This window comes from Pipistrellus hanaki, assembly GCF_964339955.1.
Source record: "Pipistrellus hanaki genome assembly, chromosome: 2".
In the NCBI taxonomy this organism is placed as follows: Eukaryota; Metazoa; Chordata; class Mammalia; order Chiroptera; family Vespertilionidae; genus Pipistrellus; species Pipistrellus hanaki.
Window position 1 is genome coordinate 199,786,975 of NC_140504.1, and position 22,047 is coordinate 199,809,021.

At 70.9% G+C, this 22,047-nt stretch overlaps 3 protein-coding genes across 7 annotated transcripts; 1 reads left to right on the forward strand and 2 right to left on the reverse strand.

The window, feature by feature from the left end:
• Window positions 1-1,699: 1,699 nt before the first annotated feature.
• Window positions 1,700-13,254, forward strand: DVL1 (dishevelled segment polarity protein 1). Of its 2 annotated transcripts, XM_084873473.1 has the most exons (16): window positions 1,700-1,964; window positions 5,426-5,495; window positions 5,719-5,840; window positions 6,007-6,110; window positions 6,341-6,479; window positions 7,249-7,342; window positions 7,413-7,482; window positions 7,660-7,799; window positions 8,118-8,194; window positions 8,661-8,728; window positions 9,052-9,204; window positions 9,862-9,993; window positions 10,381-10,548; window positions 10,682-10,882; window positions 11,531-11,568; window positions 12,029-12,139. In XM_084873473.1, the coding sequence occupies exons 1-15, from the start codon at window positions 1,795-1,797 to the stop codon at window positions 11,539-11,541; spliced, it is 1,719 nt and encodes a 572-aa protein (XP_084729599.1). In that variant the 5' UTR covers window positions 1,700-1,794; the 3' UTR covers window positions 11,542-11,568; window positions 12,029-12,139. The 2 variants fall into 2 exon arrangements, with proteins under 2 accessions (XP_084729599.1, XP_084729598.1); XM_084873472.1 differs by lacking the exon at window positions 11,531-11,568 and having other exon boundaries at window positions 1,701-1,964; window positions 12,029-13,254.
• A 138-nt stretch (window positions 13,255-13,392) lies between these two features.
• On the reverse strand, window positions 13,393-18,588 carry TAS1R3 (taste 1 receptor member 3). Of its 3 annotated transcripts, none has more exons than XM_084873465.1 (6): window positions 18,488-18,588; window positions 17,058-17,299; window positions 16,664-16,964; window positions 15,679-16,467; window positions 15,351-15,554; window positions 13,393-15,185 (listed from the first exon to the last, which is right to left on the reverse strand). In XM_084873465.1, the coding sequence occupies exons 2-6, from the start codon at window positions 17,240-17,242 to the stop codon at window positions 13,890-13,892; spliced, it is 2,775 nt and encodes a 924-aa protein (XP_084729591.1). In that variant the 5' UTR covers window positions 17,243-17,299; window positions 18,488-18,588; the 3' UTR covers window positions 13,393-13,889. The 3 variants fall into 3 exon arrangements, with proteins under 3 accessions (XP_084729591.1, XP_084729592.1, XP_084729590.1); XM_084873466.1 differs by lacking the exon at window positions 18,488-18,588 and having other exon boundaries at window positions 13,393-14,869; window positions 15,065-15,185; window positions 17,058-18,331; XM_084873464.1 differs by lacking the exon at window positions 18,488-18,588 and having other exon boundaries at window positions 17,058-18,331.
• CPTP (ceramide-1-phosphate transfer protein) lies at window positions 18,528-22,020 on the reverse strand. Of its 2 annotated transcripts, XM_084873480.1 has the most exons (4): window positions 21,949-22,008; window positions 21,208-21,421; window positions 20,089-20,253; window positions 18,528-19,981 (listed from the first exon to the last, which is right to left on the reverse strand). In XM_084873480.1, exons 3-4 carry the CDS (start codon window positions 20,235-20,237, stop codon window positions 19,459-19,461), a joined length of 672 nt encoding a protein of 223 aa, XP_084729606.1. In that variant the 5' UTR covers window positions 20,238-20,253; window positions 21,208-21,421; window positions 21,949-22,008; the 3' UTR covers window positions 18,528-19,458. The 2 variants fall into 2 exon arrangements, with proteins under 2 accessions (XP_084729606.1, XP_084729605.1); XM_084873479.1 differs by lacking the exon at window positions 21,208-21,421 and having other exon boundaries at window positions 18,529-19,981; window positions 21,949-22,020.
• Between the last annotated feature and the right edge of the window lie 27 nt (window positions 22,021-22,047).

Consider the following 22,047-nt stretch of genomic DNA (forward strand, 5'->3'; position numbering starts at 1 on the left):
GTTGTCAGATGGTAGAATGCCCAGGCAATGACTCAAATAGCTGCTCCCCCCCACCCCTCCCCTGGGACCTGTAGTGGCTGAGGCGGGGAGGGAGGCCGGCCGGGTCCAGTGGTTTGAGAACGTGACTCTATCCCAGCCCAGTGGCCCCTGGCCCCACAGGCCACCACTTCCACTGAACAAAGCCCGGCCTGTCAGAGCTGAGGCCCTGGCCACAGACTCACCCCTGCAGGGGCCTGAGCTTGACCACTGAAGCATTGGCTGGGCATCTGTCAACTGGGACAGATAGCCTTGGGGGCTGAAGTGCAGCTGGGGGGTCAGACCACCCCATTGGAGGGCCTGGTGTAGAGGCCCTGTCTCCCTCCTTCCCTGGACACCAGTTGAGAGAGCTGTGACCGGCCCTCCCTCCAAGGCCATCCTGCCTGGCTCCGCAGACCACCACCGAGGAACCCGAGACCCGAGGGGAGAAGGCCCCGGCTTTGCCCAGTGGGTACCACCCTCATGGAGCCAAGGAGACTGGAGGCAGGGTCCCCGGCTCAGGCTGACCTGGGATGGTCCCCAGCCTGGGCGCCTCTGGCCCCTAGTGGCCTGGTGGGGTCTCCTGCTCCGGCCCACTGCCCGAGGGTCAGGCTCCAGCCAGCTTGGGGGGGGGGGGGGAACAGGGGCCTCACCCCCCCATCCCCATCCCCATCCCTCTTGTTCTCCCTCCCGTGCAGCCTCCTGGTGGCAGCGCTGCTCAGGGTCTCCCTTCAGGGAGGGCCTCAGTCTTGTTTGTTTGATTGACAGCCGCTGGGGTGGGGGACCCTTCACCTGCGGCCTGGGCACCTCTGCACAGTGCGCGCCTGGAGCTGCGTGGTGACCCCTCCCCGCGCCCCCCGCTGCCACCTGGGCATCACACCCGTGTGCTCACACCTGCACGCCGAGCCCTCCCCACACCCAGTGGACCGTGTTTCTCAGCCCCGTGGGCACCGGCAACGGGGGAGCCACGTCGGGGCTGGGAGGGGGCGGCGGGGGCGCAGGCTGCCGGTGTCCTCCGCTCCCTGCCGGGGCGACAGGGTCCTCAGCCCCCTTAGGGCCCCGCGGCCTCGGGTCTCAGCCCCGCGGACCAGGGGGCTCTCCGAGGGCCCGGAGGGCCGGTGTCAGAGGTGCCCGCCGCGCTCCGGAGGGGTCCCGGCGGGGCGGGGTCTCCCTTCCCGCAGCTCGGGGCGCGACATGCGGGGCGTCCCACCCACTCCCGCCCCGGGCGCGCCCCGTCTGTCCACGCGCGGCAGCCCGGGCCCAGAGCGTGTCGCGGGCGCCCGGTGCGCGGGGCTGGAGGCGGGGGTCGGGCCAGGGAGCGCGCGGCCAAGGCCTCGCGAGCTGCGCACAAACCGCCCCGCCCCGGGCGCCCCGCCTCCGGCGCCTGCGCAGCCCCGCCCCCGCGCGCCCCGCCTCCCGCGCCTGCGCAGCCCCGCCCCCGCCCGTGACGCCAGCGCCGCCGCGCTCTCGGGCGCCCCCCGCGGGCCGCGCGCAGCGCCGCTGGGCGTCCCTGGAACTGCGCGGCCCGAGGGGGCGGCGGGCGCAGGACGCGGCCGGGCCTGGAGCGCTCCCAGCGGCGTCCCGGGCGCGGCGGATGGGCGGCCGCCGGCCGCGGGGCAGCAGGCGAGGCGCGCGCGGAGCGGGGGGCGGCGGGGCGGGCGCGGCCGGGGCCGGGGCCGGGGGGGCCGGGCCGGGAGCGGCGGGCGGGCGGGGCGCAGGCCGGCGGCGGGGAGGCGCCCGCGGCGGTGCCCGGGCCGGGCCTGACGCCGCCGCCGCGCCATGGCGGAGACCAAGATCATCTACCACATGGACGAGGAGGAGACGCCGTACCTAGTGAAGCTGCCCGTGGCGCCCGAGCGCGTCACGCTGGCCGACTTCAAGGGCGTGCTCAGCAACCGGCCGGTGCACGCCTACAAGTTCTTCTTCAAGTCCATGGACCAGGACTTCGGGTGGGTGCCCGGGCCGGGCCGGGCCGGGCGGCGGGCGGCACCTGTCTGCGCGGGCGGGGCCGGGGCCGGGGCCGGGGCCGATCCTCCGCCCCGCACGGTGTGTGTCCACCTGTTTGTGCCCCGCGCGGAGGCACGTGGGGCCCCGGAGCCGAGGACCCAGGGCGGCGGGCAGCGGCGTCCTGCTCCCCCGCCCGCCCCGGGCCCGGTCTGCGCGCTGGAGAGTGTAACCTGCGGGTCCAGTCTGTGGCCCCATGTGGGACCTCTCAGACTCAGGGCCGCCGCCCCCTCTGTGTGTGTGTGTGTGTGTTGGGGGGCGCACAGGTGCCTGGAGAGCTGTGCCTCGGGGGCCTGGGGTCCCAGGAACATTCACGGAGTGGGAGTGTCGTTGGGGAAGGGGTGGGTCTCCTGGTTAGGGTGGGGAGGGGACGCGGGACCTGGCACAGGGGTATGGATCTGTCTGGAGGCTCATGACAGCCTACCCCTGGCCCCCCTCTTCCGGGATCCGGAGGTCAGCGCAGAGGTCAAGGGTCACTCCACCCACGCCGCCCTGGGTTGCTTGCCATTGGGCCTCTGTCCCCGCCGAGCCACACGGCGCTCGGGGTCCTGGGAGCTGGCTCCGGTCAGCCTCCAGCGCCCGGTCCTGGGGGCCGTCTGTGGAGAGGACGCCCCACGGGTGCTGGCCGGGCCCCGGGGGCTGGGAGCGGGCGGCGGGCTGTGGGCTCCAGGCCTGACCTGGCTCGGCCACCGGTAACCCGAGTCCCCCGCTCGGCAGGGCCGGGGAGGGGGGCCGGGCCGTGGGCCGAGCAGGTGTGCCCACGTCCTTGTGTGGGGCCGTGTCCGGGGACTTTGACATTGAGGCCACTTCCTGGATCCTGTGGTTGGCCCGGGCCCTGGGCAGCCAGGCCGGGTCAGGCCGGGGCCACTCTGCAGCTCGTGAGGACCTGGGGGAGTTTGGACAACTGGACTCTGTTGCCCTCCCCACACCCCCAACTAAGGGGCGGGAGAGGGTGTGTGGGTCCCTGGCAGCCTCGGACAGACAGCAGGACGCCCCGGCCTGTGTGGCCGGCCTTCCCGCTGGCTCGGCTCAGGAGCCGCATGGGGCCGGCCTGCGGTGAGGCCTCCCGTGCCCCTCGCTGCCCGGGCTGCTGTGTCCGTGACCGTCTGCCGTGTGAAAGGGCACTTTCGTTTTCAGCTTAGTCTATTATTCCGTGTTTATTTTTAAAGCATGTTTTCACTGGTTCCAGAGAGGAAGGGAGAGGCAGAGAGCGATAGAAACATTCATGATGAGAGAGTCAGAGCCCACAACCCGGCCTGTGCCCTGACCTGGAATTGAACCCTGACTTCCTGGTTCTTAGGTTGACGCTCAGCCGGCCCAGGGTGGCTCAGTTTACCGCTTTCGCAGAGATTACTGAAGTCACACACGCTCTCTGTCACCAACCGAAGCTAGCACATAGCCTGTGCCGGGCGTGTGCCCAGGTCCCAGTTTTTGTCCTGGGGCCAGAGCCATGGGGTCACCCACGAGTTGCAGAGACCCCCACCCCACACGCACACCCCGCAGAGGCCAGCCTGCCGGGGGGTTTGCAGGCCACATGGGTCCCTGGCCTGGGAGGAGGGTGGGCAGACTTAGTCTATGGAGCAGCCCTGGAGTTCTTCAGGCCTGGAGGTGGCTGGGCGTGGGGCAGCGAGCAGGGCCCGCTGGGAGATGGGGCAGCCCTGGGTGCGAGGGGGGTCAGCAGGGGAATGGGTTTGGGCAGACAGCACGGGCTGGCGTATGTCCTCCCCGGGGACCTGGCCACCAGGCCCCCGAAGACCCCCCTCCGCTGCCCCTGAGCTCTGTCTGCAGAGCCCCCGGTGTGCCGTCCTGTAGCCATGTATTCGGCGGGCTGGCTCCCTCTGGGAGGGGTCCTGCACCCTGCCCCCCACTTTCCCATGCGTGTCAGCTGCTCTGACCTAGCGAAACAGGGGTCTCTGGCCTGTGGTGGTGTGGTGTGGGGAAGAGTGAGCCCTCAGTTCCATGATTCGGAGGGTCCTGGGAGCCAGCCTCGGGTCTGGGCTGGGCCACGGCCTCCCTGGCGCTCAGGTCTGCAGGGCTGCGGAGCCTGAGTGGGGGCAGCAGATGTGGGGCCGCTCTTCCTGGGCCATGGGGTCCTGAGAAGGGACCTCTTCTGCAGGCTGAGGTGCCCAGATTAGGGGTGCCTGTGGGGCTGGCCTTGGGAGGCGTCTGGGGGTGCCCCCTCCCCCCAGGCTGGCCCTGTCTCCTCCGTCTACGCTGCCCCAGGGTCCAGGGCCCCCTCCCTGTGTGTGAAGCCGTGCTCCCTGGTCAGGACCGCAGGGTGCCAGCTCTGGGGGCTCCTGCCACCTGCTGCTGCCCAGGACCCGCCCAGTGAGGCTGCCTCCTGCCCGGGGCCCTGGCCCCATCTCCGCTGGGCGTGGTCCTCGGCAGGGAGAGCCCGCTGTGCTGGGAGGGCTGGGCTCTGGCGGGAAGGCGTCTCGGCCCCTCCAGCTGCAGGCCCCACCTGCCCGGCCTGCTCCCCGGGCCTCCCGGGGCCACAGCCCAGGGCCCCTGCCAGCTGTGCTGGCTGCTGCTCCCCTCACCTCGCAGCCTGAAACCTTGACCCCCACACGCACCTGTTTCTGAGCCCCGGGGTCATGGGCCTCCTTCCCAGAAGTGTTGCCCTGGGCTCTGCATCCTGCCCTCGCCGACCCTCACGCCACCTGACCGGGGCCCGTTAAGAAACAGGCCTGGTGTCCAGCTGGCGTGGCTCTGGTTGAGTGTCGGCCTGTGAACCAGGAGGTCAGGGTTCAGTTCCCGGTCAGGGCACGTGTCCAGGCTGCAGGCTGGCTCCCTAGTGTGGGGCGAGCATGAGGCAGCTGATCTGGTTCTCTCCCATCCTGGATGTGTCTGTCTCTCTCTCCCTCTCCCTTTCTCTCTGAAATCAACAAAAACGTTTACAGATAATGATAAAGAAATAGGCCTGGTTCCCGCTGTGCAGTGGGTCTGGCCACCGTGCAGAGGTCAGGGAGGGGCTCGCTGACCGCTCGGTGGGCCCAGCCGGCCTCTCAGGCCCGGAGTTGAGCAGGTGCAGCAAGTGGGGTCTGCTTGTCTCCCTGGGCGGGCGGGTGGCCTGCCCTCGGAGAGTGTGTGCGTGTGTGTGTGTGTGGGTCTCTCCCTCGGAGAGTGTGTGCATGTGCATGTGTGTGTGTGCCTGTGTGTGTGTGTGTGTGTGGTGTGTGTGTGTGTGTGTGTGTGTGTAGGTGTCTCTGTGTGGTGTGTGTGTGTGTGGTGTGTGTGTGTCTGTGTGTGTAGTGTGTGTGGCTGTGTGTCTCTGTGCGTGTGTGTGGCTGTGTGTGTGTGTGTGGTGTGTGTGGCTGTGTGTGTGTGGTGTGTGTGTCTGTGTGCGTCTGTGTGTGTCTGTGTGTGTGAGGGGGGATGAGGGGGCTCAGGGATGTGTTGCCCGCAGGGTGGTGAAGGAGGAGATCTCTGCGGACAATGCCCGGCTGCCCTGCTTCAATGGCCGTGTGGTCTCCTGGGTGAGTCTGGGGGGCGTTGGCAGGGGCATTGGCTGGGGTGGGGTGGCCCCAGGATCGGAGGGGACGGGGCTCAGGCTAGCTGGTCGCTGTGAGCCTGGGGGGCGTTGGCAGGGGCATTGGCTGGGGTGGGGTGGCCCCAGGATCGGAGGGGGCGGGGCTCAGGCTAGCTGGTTGCCTGGGCCCTGGGCACCCTGGGCACCACTGAGCCTCACTGTCCCCTCAGCTGGTCCTGGCGGAGGGCGCGCACTCGGACACGGGCTCTCAGGCCACCGACGGCCACGCCGACCTGCCCCCCGCCCTGGAGCGGATGGGTGGCATCGGGGACTCCCGGCCCCCATCTTTCCAGTAAGAACTGGGGGACTGAGCCCGTGTCCTGTGGGTCCTGGCTGTCGGGGGGTGGGCAGCTGAGCAGGTGGGTGGGGTCAGGGTCTCGCCAGGCAGGGGGGAGGCAAGGGCTGAAAGGGTCCCCGGCCCTGGGGGCCCCGTTTGCCCAGCACTCTTGTCGGCACAGCCCGAACGTGGCCAGCAGCCGCGATGGGATGGACAACGAGACGGGCACCGAGTCCATGGTCAGCCACCGGCGGGAGCGAGCCCGACGCCGGAACCGGGAGGAGGGTAACGGCCACCCCCTCCCCCAGTCCCCCTGCCCCCGCGCCCTGCCCCGCCGGGGGCGTCTCTGGGAAGAGGTCCCAGTCCCCCTGCCCCCGCGCCCTGCCCCGCCGGGGGTCTCTAGGGAGAGGCCCCAGCCCTCCTCCAGCCCCTCCGTCCCGCTGCCGCCCAGAGGTCACGGGGCCGCCGGGCCTCCAGGGTCCTGTCGTCGGCTCACGTCCCTCCTGTCTCCACAGCCGCCCGGGCCAACGGGCACCCGCGGGGGGACCGGCGCCGGGACCTGGGCTTGCCCCCCGACAGCGCCTCCACCCTGCTGAGCAGTGAGCTCGAGTCCAGCAGCTTCATCGACACGGATGAGGACGACAACACGAGCCGGTGCGCGGGCATGTGCGCGCGTGCAGGCGTGTGGGCACATGCGTGTGCAGGCATGTGTGCTATGTGTTTTGACGTGTGTGCGTATGCAGGCGTGTGGGCACATGTGTGTGCAGGCACTGTGAAGATGTGTGCTCTGTGTTTTGACGTGTGCGTGTGTGCAGGCGTGTGGGCACATGTGCGCGCGGGCATGTGTGAAGATGTGTGCTCTGTGTTTTGACGTGTGTGTGTGCAGGCGTGTGTGGCCATGTGCACGGGCATGTATGTGTGTGTGAGTGTTGTGGCTGTGCTAGTGCACAGTGTGTGGTGGCTGTGGGGGGGTGTGCAAATGGGCGTGTGTGTGCACATGGGTGTGTGGGGTGTGTGTCATGTGCACATACATGCATGGGTGTTTCACAGGAATGTGTGCGTGTTGTGTACATGTGTGTGTGGGTGCATACAGGCGTGCCCATGTGCACTTGGTGCATGCACCAGTGTGTGCCATTGTGGAGGCCGTGGTGGCTCACCTGGTGTTATGTTGTGTGTCATGTTCCCTGTGGGTGTGGGGTTTGCATGTCACACACGTGCAGAGCGGGATGTGTGCAGCCGGGAGCTGAGGTTCTGACAGACACCACCTGCCTCCCCTGCCACCTCCGGGCCCCGCCCCTCGCCGATGTGCAGGGGGTGGGAGGCCCGTGTGTGGGCACCTTCTCCCTGCAGCCTCCCTGCAGCCCCTGACCTCTGACCTCTGACCTTTGTGCCCTGCCCCCTGCCCCGCCACCTGCAACCCCAGGCTGAGCAGCTCCACGGAGCAGAGCACCTCCTCCCGGCTCATCCGGAAGCACAAGCGGCGGCGGCGGAAGCAGCGCCTCCGGCAGGCGGACCGCGTAGGTGCAGGCGGGAGGGCGGGCGGGGTCTGTGCTGCCCTCCCAGCCTGACCCGCGCCCGGCCCTCCAGGCCTCCTCCTTCAGCAGCATCACCGACTCCACCATGTCCCTGAACATCATCACCGTCACGCTCAACATGGGTGAGGCTCTGGTGCCCTGGGTGGGCGGGGCCCGGGGGGGCCGAGGCGGAGTGTGGGGGCCCGGGGCGGGGTGTGGGGCCCGGGGGCGGGGCACAGGGGTCCCGGGGAGGGGTGTGGGGGACCAGGGCGGGTGTGGGGGCCCGGGGGTGGGTGGGCTGCTGACTGCCCTCCCCCCAGAGAGGCACCACTTCCTGGGCATCAGCATCGTGGGCCAGAGCAACGACCGGGGCGACGGCGGCATCTACATCGGCTCCATCATGAAGGGCGGGGCCGTGGCCGCCGACGGCCGCATCGAGCCGGGGGACATGCTGCTGCAGGTGGGGCCCGGGGCCGGTGGGGGCGAGAGGTCTGCACCCCTCCACCCCCACTGCACCCCCCATCCTCCCACTGCACCCCCACTGCACCCCCCACCCCTACTGCACCCCCACCCCCCACTCCCCACTGCACCCCCCATCCCCCCACTGCACCCCCCACTGCACCCCACCCCCCACTGCACCCCCCACTGCACCCCCACCCCCCACTGCACCCCCACCCCTCCTACTGCACCCCCACCCCCCACTGCACCCCCACCCCCCCTACTGCACCCCCACCCCCCCTACTGCACCCCCACCCACCGCATGGACCCTGTCCCCCAGGTGAACGACGTCAACTTCGAGAACATGAGCAACGACGACGCCGTGCGGGTGCTGCGGGAGATCGTGTCCCAGACGGGGTGAGGGGGGCCCCGGGGGGCGGACAGGGTGAGGGGGGCAGACGGGGTGAGGGGGGGGACTGGGGGCAGATGGGGTGGGGGGGGACGGGGGGCAATTGGGGTGAGGGGGGAGCCCGGGGGGCAGACGGGGTGAGGGGGGGGCAGACGGGGTGAGGGGGGCTGGGGGGCAGATGGGGTGAGGGGGGACAGATGGGGTGAGGGGGGCCGGGGGGCAGACGGGGTGAGGGGGGGGCAGACGGGGTGAGGGGGGCCGGGGGGCAGATGGGGTGAGGGGGGGCAGACGGGGTGAGGGGGGCCCCGGGGGGCGGACGGGGTGAGGGGGGGCAGACAGGGTGAGGGGGACCACGGGGGGCAGACGGGGTGAGGCGGGGGCATGTGGGGGGGCACATGAGGGGGCACCCGGGCACACGGGGCCTGAGGGGCACACGGGGCCTTGTCCACACGACCGGCCGCCCCCGCCCTGCAGGCCCATCAGCCTCACGGTGGCCAAGTGCTGGGACCCCACCCCCCGGAGCTACTTCACTGTCCCAAGGGGTGAGTGACCGTGGGCTGGCGGGTGAGGGTGGGGGTGAGGGGGGGGCTGGCGGGTGGGGGTGCGTGTGGGGGGCTGGCGGGTGGGGGTGGGGGGGGTGGGGGTGAGTGACCGTGGGCTGGCGGTGGGGGGGTTGGGGGAGGGTAAGGGGGGGACTGGCGGGTGGGGGGGTGGGGGGCTGGCGGGTGGGGGGAGGTGGTGGGAGGTGGGGCTGGGGGTGGGGTGCCCAGCCGGCCTACGGCCTCTCTCCGCTTGGCCCTGTGCTCCACTTTGTCCTGTCTGTCCCCGTCCATCTTTCTTTTCGTTGCCGTCTGCGGCCTCCCAGCTGACCCTGTCCGGCCCATCGACCCGGCCGCCTGGCTGTCCCACACGGCGGCGCTGACCGGAGCCCTGCCCCGCTACGGTACCAGCCCCTGCTCCAGCGCCGTCACACGCACCAGCTCCTCCTCACTAACCAGCTCTGTGCCTGGCGCCCCACGTAAGTGGCAGCCTTAGCTCAGGGAACCGAGGCCCAGGGCCCAGGCCAGGCCGAGGCGGCCCTGGTGCGGCCCCCCCACCCCGGGGGGCCCTGCCGGCCTCCGTCCTGCTGCTGCAGGGCCCCCCGGTCGGAGGCAGGGCCGACACCGGCCTCAGGTCACGCTCCTCCCGTGCACACCCTCTGCGGTGGGGAGGCCCGAGGGGCCGAGCCAGCCTGGGTCCTGCCCAGGCTCTTCTGTGGCAGGGCAGACAACTGCGTGTGTGCATGTGCGTGCACATGTATGTGTGTATGCATGCCTGTGTGGAGCCCCATCTGCTTTCTGCCTCTAACACGACTAACAGCCATGGGAGGGGTGCTGATGTCCCCTGGGCTGTGGCCATGGTGGGGGGCCTCCTCCTGGTTCATGCCGGACCCTGTGGAAGCACCTCCAGGAGGAGGAGACGGCCCCACCCCTCCCTCGGCCGGGGGCTCCCAGCTCTGGCCTCGGAGGGTGCGGCGGGCACCGCGGGCAGCGGGCACCATGGGCGGCAGGCACCGCGGGCGGCGGGCACTGCGGGTGGCGGCCTGTCCGCTGAGGAGGGCACCGCGGGCGGCGGGCACTGTGGGCGGCGGGCACCGCGGGCGGCGGCCTGTCCGCTGAGCAGGGCGTGCTTGTAGAGCTGGAGGAGGCGCCGCTGACGGTGAAGAGTGACATGGGCGCCGTGGTCCGGGCCATGCAGCTGCCCGACTCGGGGCTGGAGATCCGTGACCGCATGTGGCTCAAGATCACCATCGCCAATGCCGTCATCGGTGAGCGTCCCTCGTGCCGGGGCGGGGCGGGTGGCACACACACAGAGCGCACACACACGTGCACACACACACACACACACACACACACGCACGCGTGCACGGCCGGCCCGGCTGACGCGAGCCCTGCAGGCGCCGACGTGGTGGGCTGGCTGTACACACATGTGCGTGCGCACACACACACGTGCACACACGCACACACGTGCACACACACGCACACACATGTGCACGGCCGCCCCGGCTGACGTGAGCCCCGCAGGCGCGGACGTGGTGGACTGGCTGTACACACATGTGTGTGCACGCACACACACACACACGTGCACGCACACACACGTGCACACACATGCGCACACACGTGCACGGCCGCCCCGGCTGACGTGAGCCCCGCAGGCGCGGACGTGGTGGACTGGCTGTACACGCATGTGGAGGGCTTCAAGGAGCGGCGGGAGGCGCGCAAGTTCGCCAGCGGCATGCTCAAGCGCGGCTTCCTGCGGCACACGGTGAACAAGGTCACCTTCTCCGAGCAGTGCTACTACGTCTTCGGGGACCTGTGCAGCAGTGAGTGGGGGCCGCGCGGGGGGCGCGGGGGTGGTGTCCCCGGGGCCTGCCCGCCCCACCCGCCCTCACCGGACCGGCCCGCCCACCCTCACCGGCCGGCCCCACCCGCCCTCACCGGCCTCCCCTCTCGCAGCTCTCGAGGCCCTGAACCTCAACAGCGGCTCCAGCGGGGCCTCGGACCAGGACACGCTGGCCCCACTGCCCCACCCGGCGCCCTGGCCGTTGGCGCAGGGCTACCCCTACCAGTACCCGGGGCCGCCCTGCTTCCCGCCCGCCTACCAGGACCCGGGCTTCAGCTACGGCAGCGGCAGCGCCGGGAGTCAGCAGAGCGAAGGTGAGAGCCTGCCTGCGGGTGCCCGCTCCCTACTGTCTGCTCCCCGCGTGCCCGCCCTCTGCCCCGCGTGCCCGCCCTCTGCCCCGCGTGCCCGCTCCCTACTGTCTGCTCCCCACGTGCCCGCCCTCTGCCCCGCGTGCCCACCCCTCTGCCCCATGTGCCCGCATCTTTGCCCTGCGTGCCCTCCCCTCTGCCCTGTGTGCCCGCCCCTCTACCCCGCGTGCCCGCCCTCTGCCTGCTCTGTGCTTGGAGTCTGGGGGGGCTCCCTTTGCGAGGGAGGAGTGGTGAGGGAGGTGGGGAGGAGGAGCCTGGAGGCTCTGGGGTGGTGGGGCGGAGGCAGGAAGCAGGAGACGGGGAGGGAAGGGGTGCCTGGGCTGGGAGCACAGAGGGTCTCCAGGACCCAGTGGAGGACAGGCAGCGGGAGCCAGAGGCCGTCCATCCCCATAACCACGCCCTCCGGGCATGTGGGGAGGAGGAGAGGGGGGAGACATTCCATGAGGAAGACTGGCCTGAGGGCCCAGGGTCTGGGGGACGCCAGGCAGCTGACCCCGCAGGCGAGGCCGGCGGGCAGCCGGGCAGGAGAGCAGGCGCGTGGGGCCGGCCGGCCCGGTGTGTAACTCGTGTATCCCTTGCTTTGTGCTGAGCAAGCCTTAGACTGAGGACTAGCGGCTGGACCCTCGGGGCCGGTAAGCCAGGGCCCTGCCCGGCGTCCCTCGTGGTGTGTCCCTCGCCGGCCGGCATCCCGGGCTCCCGGCGTTTGAGAACCCGGACGAGGCTGGGCCGCGCCGTAGCCAGGGCCCCGGGTCCGACGGAAGCTGGGGGAAAGGGTGGGGGGCCCAGGTTGTCCAGCGGGAGCCTCAGTTTCTCAGGGGCAAGACCAGGCCCTCGGTGCAGGCGTCGGAGTGAGGTGTGGGGGCACCACGCTGGCCCCGTGTCCCTGCCTGCCTGATCCCCTCCCCCCGCCCCCCTGCTGCAGCTGCGCCTGTGTCTCTGGGCGGGTCCGCTCCTGCCCTGGTGTCTGCATGGCTGCCCCTCCCTCCCTCCGTCCCGTCTCGGACCGCCAGGCCCTGTCCTGGTGCCGGCAGCCGTCCGTCTGGAAGAGGCAGGCCTGGCACCGACAGCCTGTCCCCCCTTCCTCCGCCCCAGGAAGCAAAAGCAGCGGGTCCACGCGGAGCGCGGGCGGGAGCAGCCGGCGGGCCCCGGGCCGCGAGCAGGAGCAGCGGAGGCCGGGAGCCGGGGGCAGCGGCAGCGAGTCCGACCACACGGCCCCGAGCAGGGCGGGCGGCGGCTGGTGGGAGCGTCCGGGCAGCCAGCTCAGCCGCGGCGGCAGCCCGCACAGCCAGGCCTCCACCGCCGCCCCGGGGCTCCCCCCGCTGCACCCCCTGACGAAGGCGTACTCGGCGGTGGGCGGGCCGCCGGGAGCGCCCCCCGTCCGGGAGCTGGCCGCCGTGCCCCCCGAGCTGACGGGCAGCCGCCAGTCCTTCCAAAAGGCCATGGGGAACCCCTGTGAGTTCTTCGTGGACATCATGTGACCGGGGACGGGTGCCCTCCCCCGGGCGGCCTGGCGGCGGGGCTGTGGGTCCTGCTGTCCCCCCCCGGAGGCGCTGCCTCTGGAGCTTGTGTGGCCTCGTCTTAGCTGTGGCCGTCGGGGGTCAGGCAGCGGTCCGTGTGCAGCAGGGGCTGTGCTGTGGGGTCTGGGCTAGACAGCGTGGGGGCAGCCGTCTGTCCTGGCCAGAGCAGCCCTGTCCATGCGGACTTGGGGGGCCTCTGTGCAGGCGGGTCTGACCTGCCCGGTGGCGAGGGCCTCAGACCCCGTGCGCCCCCAGCACTGCAGACAGGTCCCCGCCTGGTCCCCACGGTCACCCCATGTGCAGGCCCTGCGCTTCTTGCTCAGACTGGGGCGGCCATGCTGGGGTGAAAGGGATTCCCCAGACCTCCCTGGCCGCCCGGGTCGGTGTAATTTATTTATTTATTTCTTGGCCCGTGTCCTGTGGGAGGCGGTGGCCAGGTCAGCCGCGCAGCAGCCGGAGCAGTTTGTGTGTCCCCACGTGGAGGCACAGGGCGTGTCTGAGCGTGGGGGCCGGTGAGGGGGAGACGGGAGGCGTGGACTGGCCCACGGATGCCCCGTTGCTGCAGGACAGGTCTGGGGAGAGGGGCCGGCCTGCCCTCCTGCTGTCCTCAGGTGACCGCCCCCCCCCCCCACGCACACACGCCTCCTCCCGGCGAGCTGGCCTGCAGGTGTCTGCAGTGTGGATCCTGTGTCGTGTCTGCGTGTAGATGCTGCGTCAAGTCACAGGGCGTCGGAACAGTGAACGGAGCTGCTTCTGTGTAAATGCTATTTTAAACACTAAAAAGCATTTAATTTTATGGGACTGACTGTGCCTGTGTCTCCTCCCTCTTGCCATCTCCCTCAGATTCCTGTGTGGGGGCTGGGCCAGCCTCCCCCGGGGTCTGGCCAGTTGCTGGCCTCCACGGCTTCTGTCCTCGGTGCTGGCTCCCGGCTCCAGGGGTCCTGACGGCGGGCGCTGGCCTTGGTGCTGAACCCCCCACCCAGCCAGGCTCTGTCCGCGGTGCTGGCGGTGGGCTTACCCCACTCTACCGGCTCCGGCCAGGACGGGGGGAGAGAGAGGGAAGCTGGTGTCCACCCCCAGGGGGCCTCCGTCCTGCACTGGGGCCCATGTCAGGGCGGCTGTAGCACACTCACCCACCTCCCACCCCAGTGGTGATCGGAGGGGTGCTGGGTGGGGGACCCAGGCTAGGCCCAGCCAGGCGAGTGATGCCCAGCTTGACCTGCAGGTGACCCAGCCGTGGCTTCCCTGAGCCCTCTGCCTGGGTGTGGCCGCGGGGTCCCTGGGCAGGCCTGGCTGGACGGGACAGCCTGACTGGTGCCCACGTGGTGAGACCTCACAGGGCCAAGCACAGGCCCTGGGGGCGTTGGGTCACAGGCAGCAGTCAGCCTGGGGTCAGGACCTAGGGGTGGGCCTGCAGGTTGCTCTGCAGGAAGGAGTTAGGTCTGGGCGCCCTGGGGCGAGGTCACTGGGTCGTGGGTTCCACCCCTGCTGCCGCCCGGCCCGCCGGCACCGCCAGGACCCCCTCCCGGGGAGGACGCGGGCGAGGTGCCCGCCGGCTGCCGCAGCAGCAGGCAGCACCGGGGCAGGTGGAAGGTGGCCAGGATGCCCAGGACGCAGAGCAGGCTGGCGCCCATCTGCACGGCCGGCTGGTAGGCCACGTGCACGTTGGCGAAGAGGGGCACGAAGGAGACCCAGGTGATGAAGTAGGCCAGCATGGCGAAGGTGAGGCTGCGGGCGCCCTCGCCGCGGCCGGGCTGGCGGTGCACCAGGAAGGTGCCGAGGAAGCAGAGCGAGGCCAGCACGGCGTTGCCGGCGTGCACCAGGGCGAAGCCCACCCAGGAGCGCACGCGGCAGTGCACCAGCGCCTCCGTGGGCAGCACCTGCCAGTCCGTCACCACCTCCGGCGGGAAGGCCACCAGGTACCAGGTGCACAGCGCCGCCTCCGCCAGCACGGCCAGCAGCACCACCAGCCAGGCCCGCCGCCCCCGCAGGTGCCCGCGCAGCCGGTGCGCCCAGCCGGGCGGCAGCTCCGCCTCCACAAAGACCTCGGCCGCCCGCAGGAGGAGGGCGCTCAGGCAGCCCGTGAGGGGCAGGTGCAGCAGCGGCTGCTGGGCCAGGCAGCCGGCGGGCCAGGGCCGGCCGGGCAGCAGGAGGACGCTGAGGCAGGCCAGGCCCAGGCAGGCCAGGCCGAAGCAGGCCCGCGGCCCGCCCGAGGCCTGCACCAGGGGGCTGTCCCGGTGCCGGACGAACAGCCCCAGGGCCGCCAGCACCAGGCCCAGCGTCAGGGCCAGCAGCGCGAGCAGCGCCAGCACGGCCGGCTCCCCCCAGGCCAGCCACCGGGGCCTGCGGGCGAAGCAGCGCAGGCTCCTGTCGGGGGACCACTGGTCCTGGCCGCACGGGGTGCAGAAGAGGTCATCTGTGGGCCGAGGGGAGAGGGCGCTGGGGCACGGCTCCCCTGGCCCCCCTGGGCTTGCCTCTGCCTCGGGCTCCCGCCTCTGAGCCAGGACACGCCAGGACCCTCTGGGCCGTGTGTTCCTCACCCTGAGGGGCCCTCCCCACGCCTGCTCAGCGGCATGCACCAGCAGGGAAGGGCTGGCCGGAAGGGGCTGACCTGGGCTGCGCAGGTAGCTGCCTGCCTTGCAGTCCACGCAGTCATAGCAGCAGGAGTGGAACCCCTTCACCCGGCGCACCTGGCCGTCCTGGCACTTCCTGGAACACTGGGACACGGGCCTCTGGAGCGGGGCCTGGGACTCAGGCTTCGCCGGGGACTCAGCCTCGCTGCCCGGTGCACCCCCAGGGCTTGGGACGGCTGCCCCCTCGCCCGCCCCTGCCCCTCCCAGGTGGGCGGGCCTTGCTGCGAGCGGCCATGTGGTGGCCCCCGGCCGGCCGGCACTCACCGCGTTCCCGGGCGTGTGCCAGCGCATCTGGAGCAGCTGCAGCTGCAGGCGGCCGTCGAAGCTGCCCACCGTGCGCAGCTCGGGCTCCGGGTCCCGCCACACCCAGAGCTTCAGGTCGTAGGCCATGTCCACGTTCCCGTTGGCGTCGAACCGCAGCGGCAGGCCCCGCACCCGGAAGCTCATGTTGTACATGTTCTCCAGGAGCTGGCGGGGTGTGGGCAGTGGGTGGGAACCGGGGGGGGGGGGGGGCGTGTCCCAGCTGCCTCCCCCCTCCGCCGCCCCCTCTCCTTGGGCACACGCAGGGCCGGCCCAGCTCCCTCGTCCTCACCTGCCAGGGCCTCACGGGCGCCTGTCGGGGGCAGCCCGAGGCGTTGCAGAGCAGCGTGTTGTGCAGGGCCTGGGCCACGCTGTACACGGCGGCGTAGGCCGAGAAGGCCTGGTGGTGCAGCAGGCCGATGGACACGTCCTCCGGCGAGACGTGGTCGCACTGCAGGCAGCGGGGCCCCGCCACGTGCCCCTCGGGGTCCGGCTGCCCCGCGCCCAGCGAGGCGCAGAAGGCGGGGTCGGCGGCCTGGGCCAGGCGGGCGTGCACGTAGGCCGGGAAGTCGGGCATTGGGGCGCCCCGCTGCAGGAAGCCCAGCACGGTGCCCACGCGGGCCAGGCCGGGCAGGGACAGCACCGGGGCCGACGTCAGCCAGGCCTCGCTGGCCACCCACACCTTGGGCGCCAGCCCCGAGCGGATGCTGAAGCTGAAGAGGGCGCGGGCCGCCCGGGCAGAGGAGAAGAGCACCACCACCTGCACGCGGCTCTGGTTCACCTGGTGCAGCAGCCCCTGCGCCTCGCCCAGCTGCGGGCCGTGGGCGCCCCCCGCGGCCGCCGGCAGCAGCCCCTCGTGGGCGATGCAGAGGCCCCGGGCGCTGGCCAGGCTGGAGAAGAGGCTCAGGCCCTGCCGGCCGTACTCGTCGTCGCTGCCCACGGCGGCCACCCAGTTCCACTGGAGCGCCTGCAGCAGCTCCACCACGGCGGCCACCTGGGCGCGGTCGCTGGGCACCGTGCGGAAGAAGGAGGGGAAGGCCTTCCGGTCGCTCAGCCGGCCCGCGCTGGCCCCGTAGCTGACCTGTGGCGGCCGGGGGAGGGGGAGGTGTGTCCCAATGGGGGCCCCCTGGGGCGGGCCGGAGGAGGTAGATGGTGCGGGGGAGGCAGGGGGGACCTCTGGGGCCGGAAGGAGGGGGTGGGAGGCGTGGGGGAGACGGGGGACCCCCTGGGGCGGGCCGGAGGGGTGGGTGGCGTGGGGGGGGGGGGCAGGGGCGCACCTGGGGCATGAGGAAGAAGCCGAAGAGCTTGCCGGTGACCAGGGCCAGCTCGGTGGAGTGGGGCCCGATGACGGCCAGCACGCGGGGCTGGTACCGTGAGTAGTCGCAGTAGGCGGCGACGTCGCGGCCGCCCGCCTTGGCCATGAACCCCAGGCTGGGCTTCATGGCCACCACGGGCTCCGAGCAGGTGTCGAAGATGTCGTGGCCCAGGCGCAGGCCGGGCAGCAGGGCCGACCCCCGGTTGATCTCCTCCACGGCCATCATCATGGCCAGGGCCCAGAGCAGGCCGAGCGAGGAGAACCTGGGGCCACAGGGGGCTGCAGGGGCGGCGCCTCATGGCCCGCCCCCCCCCCCCCCCCCGGAGCCCTCCGCCTGCCCCGCTCCCGCGCCCTACCTGGTGCACACAGTGGTGTTGGGCTGGGTCCTGGGGCCAAGGCCCGCGTCCTCGGCCGCGCCCAGGGGGAAGAGCCCCCCCAGCACGTAGTCCCCCCGCATCCGGAGCTGTCGGGACAGACACAGCGGGGCCCCCGCCCCAAGGCCCAGCAGAGCTGAGAGGCCCAGCAGAGCCAGGCCGGCCATGGCGGAGACGGCTCCTGATGGCGATGGCCGGCGGTGGACTGGGCAGGGTGAGCAGGGCTAGGAGGGGAGGAAGATTTGTTTAGCAAAACCCTCCTCCCCTGCCAGCCCCTTCCTGAGCCCGAGGCTGCACACGGCAGGCGCTGCTGGTCGACCTAACGCGACCAGGCCCTCTGGCTGACAGCTCGGAGCAGCTCCTGCCCATGACCTTGTCACCTGCTGGCGCCCAAGCCCCTCCCATCCACCCACTCGGGGAGGGCAGGAGGGACGCCCAGGATTCATTCCTCTGCAGAGGGTCCTGGGCTCTCCAGCTGCCCTGCCCGGGAGTGGGCACAGAACACGAGTCTCTCCCACCCGGGGGGGCCACCTGCAGTCAGGAGGGGCTCCACCTGCACCCACAGGCAGCCTGAGGGGGGCCGTGCCTCTCAGCCCGCCTGGGAACTGGGCACCGTGTGGCGGGCAGCGTTGGGAGCCCGTGGCTGGCGGTGCCCCCGCCGGGCCTGGCACCTGACAGAGCGGGAGCCTCCCTCTGGGGACAGGGCTCTCGCTGGGCCCCCAGGGGCTGCATGCAAAGGAGGGAGAAAAGCTGTAACCAAATGGGCCCCCGCGGCCGGGTGGCTCCAGGTGTGCAGAGCACTGCCCCTCTCCCCGCACCCGGGCCTCGCTGACCCCGTGCTGGGGCGGAGGTGCAAGAGGAGCCGGGGAGCGGGAGGGGCTCCGGGCGGCTCAGCCCTGGCAGATGTTTACAGGAAGTGTCTCCACCGGCCTGTGGGGAGGGCCCACAGCTCGGCACACTCAGAACATGCACACGACACCCACAGGTGCGCGCACGCGCACACACACACACACACACACACACACACACCACAGAGCACGGACCTGCACACCCACACGATGGATTCCCACACCTCATGACACAGACCACTGCACCTGCATGCTACACACTGCAGCACACCTGCACCTGCACAGACACACACACACACACACACACACAGCCTGCACTCTCTGGCCCATGTGGCCCCCAGGCTGTTCTTCCTGCATTGTCACCGGCCTGTGCTGGCACCACCTGGGGCTCAGCTCTGCTTGGTGTGGGTGCAGCAGCGGAGTCGGCACTGCACTGAGGCCCCGATATTGGGGGGCAGTGATCAAGGGGACCCTCCCGACACTATGTGTCAGAGCAGCCCACCCCCCTGGGCCGGCCCAGGCCCGCCCAGCTCAGCCCCTCAGGCACTCCCTCTGTCCTCTCACCAATGAAATGACAGCTCCGTGACCTTGGTGGGGGGCGGGGAGGAGCTGACCCCTGTGGCTGGCTTGCCCTGCAGTCCTGGCTGTGGGCTCAGCCGCCCCCCGCCCCTCCCTGGCAAGCAGACGCGGGATCAGGCGGCACCCCCCCTGGAGTGCAGGATATGCTTCTGTGACTGTCCTTTATTCATGTTGGGAAAGTCATCACCCGTATTGCAGTGTTCAAGTCATCACCCAGCACAGCTGTGGCACCAGGGCCCTGAGCTAACAGTGAAGAGGGTGGGGGTGCCTGTCCGCCAGCCCATCACACAAAGAGGTCCAGGCCCCGCTCTGCCGTGCACCCTGAGTCTCTGGGCTCCAGGGGGACGGGCAGCAGGGGCGGGGGGAGGGAGTACAGCATCGCTGGGTGCCAGGGAGGCCAGCTGGCCCAGCAGGCAGGGGCTCCTGGGGGCTTGGGGGCTGAGCTGTGCAGACTCACAAGCAGCTGCCTGGGGAGCAGTGTGGCCGCAGGAGGCAGTGCGGAAGTCACGTGGGCCCCTGGCTGAGGAGATGGGGGCAGGGAACAAGACGCAGTGCTCATGCTGCCCAGGCTCCCTTCCTGCCCCAGGGACGCCAGGGCCCAAAGGCTGAGAAGCACACGCTTGCTGGATTGTCGGCTGGTGAGGAGCCTGCTCTCCGAGGACCTGGGACTCCCGCTGCACAGACCGGACTCAGGGGTGAGGGCAGACTCTTGTGTGAACTCTGACCCAGCCCCACTGCCCCTGCCTTCTGCCCCTTGCCCACGCTCCCGGCCGGCTGGCGCCTGCCTTCTCGTCTGCAGCCCAAGCGGGCCGCGCCAGGCCCACGGCCCCCGCAAGCTCAGCGGCAGGGCGACAGTGGCGCTCCTGCCCCAGGCACCCCCAGGGAGCTCTGCGGTGGGACTGAGGGGCCCCGGCTGCCCAGCCCGACCCCGGGGGCGGGGGCCGGGCCGGGGGGCCCTAGGGCAGGTCCAGCAGGGCGTGCTGGGCGTAGAGCTTCTGGGAGACGTCGTACACGTGCTCGATGAAGGGCAGGGCCTCGCCCAGCATGGCCACGGCCTGCTCCGCGGACCCCACGTGCATGGCCTCCAGGAAGACCTTGCGCGTGGGCAGCGTGCAGAAGGCCACGGTGACGGCGCGGCGGACGATCCAGGGGTGGTAGGCGGCCAGCGAGGCGTTGTAGGAGTCGGTGCAGAGCGTGGCCGTGCGTGCGTCCTCCGGGCTGGTGCGCAGGCCCTCCAGGAAGAGCTGCAGCCAGCGCAGCGCCCGGTGCAGCCGCAGCACCGTCCGGCAGCCCGAGTCCGGGTGGCGGGAGCGGTGCTCCAGGTCCACCAGCTGGTTGCCCACCTCGTAGGCCACCATGGACTGCAGGCTGCAGTAGTGGTCCCGCTGGGGCCCTCCGCACAGGCGCTCCATCACCTGCAGCTTCGCCACCACGTCCTTGGAGATGAAGGAGAAGATGGCGCCCAGGCTGTTCAGGAACCTGCGAGGGAGGGAGGGGAGGCAGAGGCTGGGCCCCGGGTGCCGCAGGGCCCGCCCCGGGGGGGGTGGCTGGGGAAGCCCCCCTTAGCCCCCCCAGCCCCCACGCACCTGACCAGCCCCCTCCAGCCGGTGAGGTAGTGCTCCAGCAGCACCTCCTCCTTCTCGTTGAGACACTGCTTGAAGCTGACCAGGACGACCTTGAGGTTGAAGTCCGACTCCGCGTCGTCCATGGTCACTGGGGCTGGGGTCGTCTCCATGGGAATGGGCTCACTCCTTCGGGGGAGGGGCAGGAGAGAAACAGCTGGGGTCCCACTGCTCCCCGAGAGCCCACCTGCCTCTCGGACACCCACCGGACCCTGCCACGCCCCTTCCCGGAACAGGGGCCCACAGACCTCAGCACGGCCTCTCTCTGCCCCTCAGACATGCTTCCCCCACCGGGTTTTCCTGCTTCTGTGGGTGTTATATGTCTCTCTCTCATGAGAACGTCTGTGGTCGCTACTTGGAGAAATGCATGCTGGGTCCCCACCCAGCACCAGGCTGGGGTGTCAGTGAAAGACACACTGCCCAGCCTCCTCGGGGAGACATTCTAGAGGGGGCGGGCGAGGAATAACACAGACGGGAAATTGCAGCAGGGGGACGAGGAGAGGAGTGAAAGGACAGTGAGGGGAGGTGTGATGGCCGGGAGGGGGCTGCGCGGCCTGGCCCGTCCCCGCTCATAGCTGCCTCCATCCGGGGAGCCAGCACCGAGGCTGCAGGCCAGCGTGTGCCGGACAGATGGACAGACACCGATCCTTTCCTGCTCTGGATCCTGCTTGCGTTCATACAGTCGCTCCACAAACATCCAAGCACCCTAGTGCCCTAGTTGGCGTTGAAGTGCGGCTCTTATGGGCCCTGGGGACTCAGCGGCACCTCACCTCAAGTCCAGGACAAGCTCCCATCCCATTGGGGCTGGGGGTTCCCCTGCCTTTGGTGCTGGGTGCCCTGTGGGGACCTGGCCAGGGAGGGAGGCCACCTGAGCTGTGCAGCCAGAAACCGGGCATCTGGGCGCCTGGGCAGGCTCTGCCCCCCGCTCTGGGCAGGCCACTCACCATGCTAAGGCTGGGCCTCCACCTCGGGGGGGAAAGGGTCAGCATGCCCTGCCCTGCCCACCGTCCAGGCTGATTGGGCTCAGTGAGTGGGTTGGCCTGAATGCCTGGCATGGGGTGGAGCTCTCAGAGGTGAGCTCACCCCGTCTCAGGTGTGGGGGCGGCCAGGCCTCAGGAAGATGTCCCTCTGGAGACTTCCAGCACCCATCCCCAGGGCCTCCGTTCTCTGCCCATGGAGCAGATGGCCTCCGGGCACTCAGGGCCACCTTCCTGGCCACCGGACATCCTGTGAGCCTGGCCTTCCTGCCCGGAGCCCCAGCCAGCAGCCCACAAGGGCGGCCGGGAACCTCCAGAGACTGGAAACAGGAAGGGCAGTGCAGCTGAGGGTGGCAGCGGGCCAGCTAGGGAAGATGGTGCAGGACAGGCCAGGGCTCCCCGGGGGCAGCCCTGGGCCAGAGGTCAGGGCTCAGCGGGAGGGCGCCCCAGCCCCCCAACCCCATGCTGACAGCAGGCTGGGTCCCCTGGAGAGGGGAACCCCCGTCCCTGCATTCAGGCCCCGAGCTAGGAGCAAAGTCCGCCCAGGACGGCCTGCAAGTCTCGCCTGGGAAAGGGGCACCGGGCGGCGCCGGGCTCGGGCGGGGTGGGGCCGTTCCTGGGCAGGTGCTGCTCCCGCTGAGGCCCAGGGACCGGACAGGGTCCCGGGGTGCGGGGTCCGGGGTCCGGGATGGCGGGGAGCCGGGTCCTCGGCCGCCCCGTCCCGCGCCCGGGGTCCCGCGCTCGCCCCGGAGAGATGCCCAGCCGGACCGGTCCGGTTCCGGGTTCCCAGCGCCCACTCGCGCCCGCCGCGCCCACCCGCGCCCACAGCGCCCGCCGCCCGGCTCACCTGCGGTGCCTAAGCCGCCGCCGCCGCTGCTGCCGCCACTGGACCCGCCCCCCGCCCTGGGAAGCTCCGTGAGGCCCGCCGCCCAATTAGAATGCGCGG